This window comes from Hylobates moloch, unplaced genomic scaffold (genome assembly GCF_009828535.3).
Source record: "Hylobates moloch isolate HMO894 unplaced genomic scaffold, HMol_V3 SCAFFOLD_15, whole genome shotgun sequence".
NCBI lineage: Eukaryota > Metazoa > Chordata > Mammalia > Primates > Hylobatidae > Hylobates > Hylobates moloch.
The window spans coordinates 12,721,732-12,729,440 of record NW_026652290.1 but is presented as its reverse complement, the minus strand read 5'-3'; the positions used below and the strand labels follow the sequence as shown (position 1 = coordinate 12,729,440).

The 7,709-nt window shown below is 44.7% G+C and overlaps 2 protein-coding genes across 3 annotated transcripts in view; both read right to left on the bottom strand.

Annotated features, from left to right (window-relative positions):
• Positions 1-6,221, bottom strand: part of AMZ2 (archaelysin family metallopeptidase 2) — a 38,191-nt gene extending 31,970 nt beyond the window's left edge. The window contains exon 1 of one of the 2 annotated variants that reach the window (XM_032177845.2): positions 5,552-6,221. In XM_032177845.2, the coding sequence (XP_032033736.1) occupies positions 5,552-5,746 (195 nt within the window). In that variant the 5' untranslated portion in view covers positions 5,747-6,221. The remainder of the gene's footprint in view (positions 1-5,551) is intronic. The other variant, XM_032177849.2, reaches the window with a different exon arrangement.
• The window catches only part of LOC116483633 (keratin, type I cytoskeletal 17-like), a 137,691-nt gene that overhangs the window by 92,273 nt on the left and 37,709 nt on the right, over positions 1-7,709 (bottom strand). The gene's annotated exons all lie outside the window — the stretch shown is intronic.

Sequence of the window (7,709 nt, the reverse complement as noted above, 5' to 3'; positions counted from 1 at the left end):
CAATAATGGAAAACTTAATTTCTATAAATTGCTAACATTACAATTAAAACCTCTGCATACTATAAACTGTGAAAATTTTACATGGCTTTAAAACTATCACGAGGAGTCCACATAAAATCTACCACAAAGTTACAGTTAAACTGAAATTATTTTAATCTCATTTTCATAAAAGACATAAAATCTTTCAGATTTGTCAAAATTGTTGACACAAAACACCTAATTATCACTATGTTTAAAGTTTCCTACTTGACTTTACATAGAAAAATACTCAAGATATCACAGCATGGAAAAAGATATCCTATTTGTCTGAAATCATCTTTAAAATCTGTGTACTTTATTATGCATCAAAAAAGGCAATTTGAATGACAACTATAGCTTTTAAAGCAAATAAACTTAAATGAACAGTTTTATTGACAAATACAACTTAAGAATTTTACTGTTCCACTAAGAAAAACAATATTTGATTTCCTCGACAATGTATCAAAAATTTACCCACAGGTATTTAAAAAGTCATCTGAGTCACGTGATTTCAAAGGTTTGCATTTATGTAACTATCAAATAGTATGTATTTTGCTTCCCTGAATGCTGTTTCGTAGACTGATACTGATATATCAGGAAACAGAACTTTTCTGAAAGTCCACTTAATTTAGATTTTCTAAAAACGCCTTTATTTCAAAATTTTAAAAATTTCATAAATACTGCAGATATAACAAAAACCAATACAATATCTTTCTCCCCAAATTATAAGCACTGGTTTTAACAGCTACAACAATGCAAGTTGCAGATTTCTCAACAAGATGGTTTGAAAACTAGACTACAGTATAAAATAAGGTACTCAAAATACTCTTATAAAACATGTTCTGAAAAAATTCCAGGTTCTAACTCCTAAGAGCCATAGGGTCTTGGGCAAAATCAAGGGCAAATTATTTAACCTCTTTGAGACCTAGGCTCTTCATCTATAAAATGCAGACAAAAATAGTGCCTGCAAGGCAGGGCGTGGTGGCTCAGGCCTGTAACCCTATGATTTTGGGAGGCTGAAGTGGAAGGACTGCTTGAACCCAGGAGTTTGAGACCAGCCTGGCCAACACAGTGAGACCTCTACAAAATAAAAAATAAAAAAATCAGCTGGGCGTGGCGGCACATGCCTGTAGTCCCAGCTCCTAGGGGGGCTGAGGTGAGAGGATGGCCTGAGCCTAGGAGATTGAGGCTGCATTGAGCCATGATCATGCCACTGCACTCTAGCCTGGGTGACAGTGAGACCCTGTCTCCAAAAGTAATTAATTAAAAATAAAATTAAAATTAAAAAATATAGTACCTGCATTATTGGGCTGTTGGGAGGATTAATTTAAAATACATAAAATGCTTAGGACACTGTGAGGCACACATGGAAGTGCTCAATAAATGTTGCTTTTGGCTATTACTAACTTATCACAACTACTTCTATTTACAGATCTCTGAAACTAAGACCTATACCACTGATTACTGTGTAATGAGCCTTAAAGATGTCAAGGTTTTTCTGTATGTGGACAAGGCACCTTTGGTCTCTATCTGGCCAAAAAGGGCAGCACAGGGAAAGAAAGAGGCAGTGAGAGTGAATATCCAAAGGGTGAGGACAAGCAGCACAGGAAGGAAGGCACAGGAATGGGAGAATTGGAGCATGGACTAAATTTCACTTACTTCCTAATTTGTTCCCAGCCATCCTGAGGACTATGAGCTCCTATCAGGAGGGCACTTGAGATTGGGTGAACGTGACCTGCTAACTGCTGAATGTCTATACAGAGTACAAGCACCGGGCTCCCTGACAGGCAGCATGACTGAATTTCCACTTACAATGACAACACAGCAGTAAACTTTTTTTTTTTTTTTTTTTTTTTTTGAGACAGACAGAGTCTCACTCAATCACCGAGGCTGGAGTACAGTGGTGCCATCTCAGCTCATTGCAACCTCCGCCTCCTAGGTTCAGGCGATTCCTGTGCCTCAGCTTCCTGAGAGCAATAAACTTTAAACTTTAAAAATGTGGTTAGTTATTTCACCATTTGGAATGACCTTGCTGACAAAGGTTTCCATGTTACCACCTCAACAGCAAAATGTCAAAACAAAGACAAAAACAAAAAACGGCACAATGAATACCATGACCAGATGTTTGGGAGGTAAGGGAGAAAGAAAAGAAAAAACTTACACATATTTTACACATATTTCTTAAAATATCTGATCCAAACCAAAAGACACAGAATACACATTTAAAACCTTATGTATTGTTTCTCACAGCAGTTTCTGGGTTAGGGTGACAGATTTCATTTTGCTCCCTCCTGAAACCTTAAAACCATGCTAAAGAAATATTGTTAGGCTGGACACAGTGGCTCACGCCTATAATCCCACACTTTGAGAGCCTGAGGAGGGCAGACAGCTCGAGCTCACAAGTTCGAGACTATGGGTAAAATGGCAAAACCTTGTCTCTACAAAAAAAATGCAAAAATTAGTCGGGCGTGGTGGCACACACCTGTAGTCCCAGCTACTTGGGGGACTGAAGCAGGAGGACTGCTTGAGCCCAGGAGGTCGAGACTGCAGTTAGCTGAGATAGTGCCACTGCACTCCAGAGCCCGGGTGACAAAGTGAGACCCTGTCAAAAAAAAAAAAAATTATTAAAGACTAACTCATAAGGATAAAGTAGGAGACACACGATAAAAAAAAAAAAAATTCTGAAAGTAGATAAACAAGTGAGTACTGCCTCAGCAGACCCAAGAAAGCCTGATCTCAAACTAAAAAGAAAGGTGAAGTTGAGAACACAACCCTCAAAAAGCAATGATAACGAAGAGGGGTGTCTCTGGAATAGGGAACTGGCTGGAAGCTGTTTATGGAGCAGATTCCTAAACCATCTCTCTCCCCTTCAAGCTGCCAAAGGTCTAGTCTCTAGAGGAGGTAAACTGAGGCTTCCTGGACTGGGAGAAATGACGCTCAGTTGTGAACAAACGTACTGTACAGAAAACTGAGGATTTAACTGACAATACACATAGTAAATGCTGTGTGCACAATAAATGAAGCTTTCTTCCACCACTCAGCCACCAGAATACCACCAGCAAGACCTTCATGCTTCAAGCAGGACACAGGAAAAGGCCCTTCCCTGCCATCGCTCCTCTAGAGCTTACTCTGGAGGACAGACCTCAAGATACTGACAAGAGGGATTTCCCCCAATAAAAGAGACAGTGAAAATCATCCAAAGGTTAAGTCAAAATTGATAAGGCCCACCCACTTGCTCAGAGCTTCCAACTGGCTACATAGTACCACAATGTTAATGAGCAGCAGAAAATTAAGAATTAATAAACATCTGAATATGAAATAGAAAAACCAAAACAAAGAATAGGAAGAAGCAACTTAGAAGAAACAAACCATGCAGAGGAGAGAAAAAAAACCTGTCATTAATAGCCTCAGAAAGGTAAGAGAAAATACTATATCCAAGACACAGAAACAGGATTTTAGTATTTTTTTAAAAGGAAGATTCTAAAAACAAAAGAGCTCTTAGATAGTAAAAATATGGTAGCAGAAAGGAAAAACTGGAGAGTAGGGTTGGATGGCCAAGATAAGGAAATCTTTAAAAATTGAACACATACACATACCCCAAAGAGTAAGAGACAAAGAGGAAAACTGGGGAGAAATGATAAGAAAGTCAGAAGACCAAAACAGGAAGTCCAACGTGCAACAAAATCACAGCTCAAGATAAATATGAGAGAAAAGAGGAAGTTGTCAAGAAAAGTTCTCAGAATCAGAGGATACAATTGCCAGATTGAAAATGCCCACCAAAAATACCTCGTGGATGAAAGCGCCCACACAAGGGCGTATCACTGTAAAACTGCGGAACACCATAGACAGCAAAGATTCTGTAAGTTTCCAGCCACAAAGAATCAAGAATCAGTGTGGATTCAGACTTCTCGACAGCACACTGATAAAGTTTCTACTCTCCTTTCCATGCCCTGCTCTGACATTCATTTCATCCTACCAGATTTTTCATTTGACCTAATTCTAAGAACTGGAAGAGGGCTTTGAAGACTTCAGAAGCTGAAGACACAAAGTAGCCCATCCCTCTGCCCAGTTTGTTTTATTCTCCCTATTTTGGTTATTATGATTTCTTAAATCCTTTCATTCTTTTCACTCAGAATGAGACAAGTAATTGATTTCCTTATCAAGAGGTCAGGCAGTCCATTTTTCATGGCGTTCAGCGTGCACAGCAAATCTAAAACCATTGCCTGGCAAATGCAGCTTGCAGCCGCAATCATTTTTTTCATCAGGTAAGCCGGCTGGCGTATGTTTTTAAAATGTTATTGTTAAGTATTGTCTTTTACTGGTGAAATCAATGATAACATTCTTCACTTTGTGGTTGTGTTACTCAAAACGAGGATTTTTAACAATGATAAAAATAAAGCTTGTTAGATCATTTTTAATGGTAATACATTTGTTCCTGAAGATTTGATTAAAGAGAACTAGGCCAATCTAAGCAGACTCCAAATGAGGTAGAAAGTCCATAGAGAACGGGGAAAAAAGGAAGTTGTGGAACCACAGACACAGTAAAAGGAAAAAGCTGGCCAGGCGCGATGGCTCACACCTGTAATCCCAGCACTTTGGGAGGCTGAGGTGGGTGGATCACTTGAACCCAGGAGTTCAGGCAACATGACAAAACCCCCATCTCTACAAAAAATGAGCAACATGACAAAACCCCCATCTCTACAAAAAATGAGCAACATGACAAAACCCTCATCTCTACAAAAAATACACACAAAAAACACATTAGCCAGGTGTGGTGGTGTGCACCTGTAGTCCTAGCTACTTGGTAGGCTGAGGTGGGAGTATCGCTTGAACCTAGGAGGTGGAGGTGGCAGTGAGCTCAGATTGAGCCGTTGCACCCCAACCTAGATGACAGGGTGAAAGAGTCCCTGGGGGGAAAAAAAAAAGGCAGAAAGAAAAGAAAAAAATTTATTTAATTAAATTATTTATTTTTGTGACAAGGTCTCTTTCTGTCTCTTTCTGGAGTGCAATGGCATAATCATAGCTGACTGCAGCCTCAAACTCCTGGGCTCAAGGCATCCTCCTGCCTTAGCCTCCCAAAGTGTTGGGATTACAGTCATAAGCCACTGCAAGGCTAGATTTTTTTTTTTCTTTGAAACATTTGGCTCTGTCACCCAGGCTGGAGTGCAGCAAAACAAGGGGAGAAAAATGAATGCAATGGATATGTGTTTGCCAAAGTTTCAATCCTGTCCGGTGGAGACACTGCACTGGCACAAATTTTGAAGAGGAAAAAGAGGAGGTTGGGGGGGAGAGAGACAGCGAGCGAGTGTAGCCTGCAAAATGCAACAATGCAGTCTCTATTTTGAACAATGCGCCTCTTTCCTCCTGTAAATCTAGTTTTTTGCCACTTGATGTGCCGTCGCATTTCCCCTCTGTTTGGGGGGGAGGCGGGATTGGGGGGAGATCGGAGCAGGATGCACAGCCCACGAGTGAGAAAGGGGGGAGGGCAGAGGAGGTGGGGAAGGAGTCTGCAGCAACCGGGCTGGGTGGGTACCTGGAGTGCTGCTGTAGGTACTATGGCTCCTGAAGCTGCTTTCTGTGCAGTAACTGGCATCGTCGTCGTCGTCTTCCATCTCCTCCGGATAATCGGAGTCATCGTCGTCCTCCTCCATCTCATCCTCCTCGTTGACCTCAGACTCCTGGGTCTCCTCGAAGTCGCCGTCCTCTTCCTCCTAGCTTCCGTGGTCATCTTACACCACTTTGTTGACTACGCTCCGGCCCGCGGTGGTCCGGGCCAGGTGGCTGCCGCCGCCCCCGCCTCCTCGCCCCTTCCACCTGGGCGCTGGTGCTTGGGGGACCAGCGGCAGCTTCCTCCGGCTACTGCTGCTCCCCCTGGGCGAGCTCAGCCACGTCTTGGAGGCTGCCTCAACCTAGGCGGCAGCCCATCTGCCCCTGCTGCTACCGCGGTGCCGCGAGCTGAGCACCCCCATGGGTCCGGACTTGGGCGGCCGCGGCGGCGGGGCCGGAGTGCAGCGCTCTGCAGCGGAAGCCGCGGGCTGCTTGGGCTGCCTTCCCCGCCGGCCCCTAATGTTGGAGCCGAGGCGGGGGAGAAGGGAAAGCGGAGGAGGAGGTACGGGCGCGGGTGGGGGAGCCCCGGGGCCGGGTGGGGAGGCCTGCGAGGCCGCGCGGGAGGGGCCCGGTCGGCGGAAGCGGGTGGAGGGAGAAGGCTCATTCCGAATTGCTGGGGCCCCACTCAGGATCGGCTTCAGCCGCCCTCTTGTTTCATCCCTCTCCCGCAGCGCGGTCACGTGAGATGCGCTACAGACGACTGCACTCCAGCCTGGGTGACAAGAGTGAAACTCTGTCTCAAAAAAGAGAAATAATTAAAAGTGTAAAGGGAACACACATCATGAAAGAAGAATGAGCTATTTGGGGAACGACCCCAAAGAAAACTCAGGCCCAAATGATGGGAAGTGCCTTTATACTGCCTTCTGTCTGGCAACTGTCAGGATCTTTGGTGAGATAGGACCCCCAAAGGTCTAGAGAATGTCCAGCCAGGCAAGTGGCAAGAGGCAAGCCAGACTGCTGCAAGCCTATCTGTGCTGTGCATGCACTAAGCTGCATCAAAATGATTCTTCCAGGAGGGCTGCATCACCCTGCACCTTGGAGCAAAGCCCAGTTTAGCCAAATGACCCTTCAGCAGACCCTTCCTAGAGTTACCTCTGTTGTTTGCAGAGTTAAGAAAATCAGTTGGTGTTGTATTGACTTGCTTTTAAGATCAACTGTGGGCCGGGTGCAGTGGCTTACGCCTGTAATCCCAACACTTTGGGAAGACGAGGCAGGCGAATCACTTGAGGTCAGGAGTTCGAGACCAGCCTGGCCAACATGGTGAAACGCCGTCTCTACTAAAAATACAAAAATTAACTGTGCGTGCTAGCACGTGCCTGTAATCCCAGCTACTCGGGAGGCTGAGGCAGGAGAATCGCTTGAACTCAGGAGGTGGAGGATCACGCCACTGCACTCCAGCCTGGGTGACAGAGCGAGACTCTGTCTCCAAAAACAAAAGGATCAACTGTGGGGTGGGGGCACAGATCAGTTTTCTGCAGAGAGCCATGATGCTAAGCCAGAAAGATACATCAAGACTCGGGAGACTGTTCTGCAGTGCAGAGTCTGCAGAGAACAAGTATAGACTCACTGGATGGTCAGACAGGAAGGGATCTTGGGCATCATCTTCCTAAACCTTTGTTTTCCATAAAAGGAAACAGAGGCTCAGAAAGGAGAAGTAATTTTCACTAGGCTGTACCCCAAGTTTGTGAAAGAGATGAGGCTCAGACTTGGTGTCTCCAGCCCTGAACCTGCAGCAGAGCTGGCTGAGAGCAAGCCTGTGTGAGTGGCCCGGCCTGCCCAGCCTGCCCTTTCTGTTTCCTCTCTTGGATGGAGCCCCTCCTCCTCCATCCACAGCCTTCTAAGAGCGGGGCACAATCAGGTGTGTGTAAGATGGGCAGGAGGCAGGATGGGTTTCCCTTATTAGTTGACATAATTACCCTGCATGGGAGTAGAATTATATGAGAATTTTATTTTTGTGTGTTGATGTGGTTTGGTTGTGTCCTTACCCAAATCTCACCTTGAATGGTAATAATCCCCATGTGTCAAGGGTGGAGCCAGGTGGAGATAATTGAATCATGGGGGGTGGTTTCCCTGATACTGTTCTT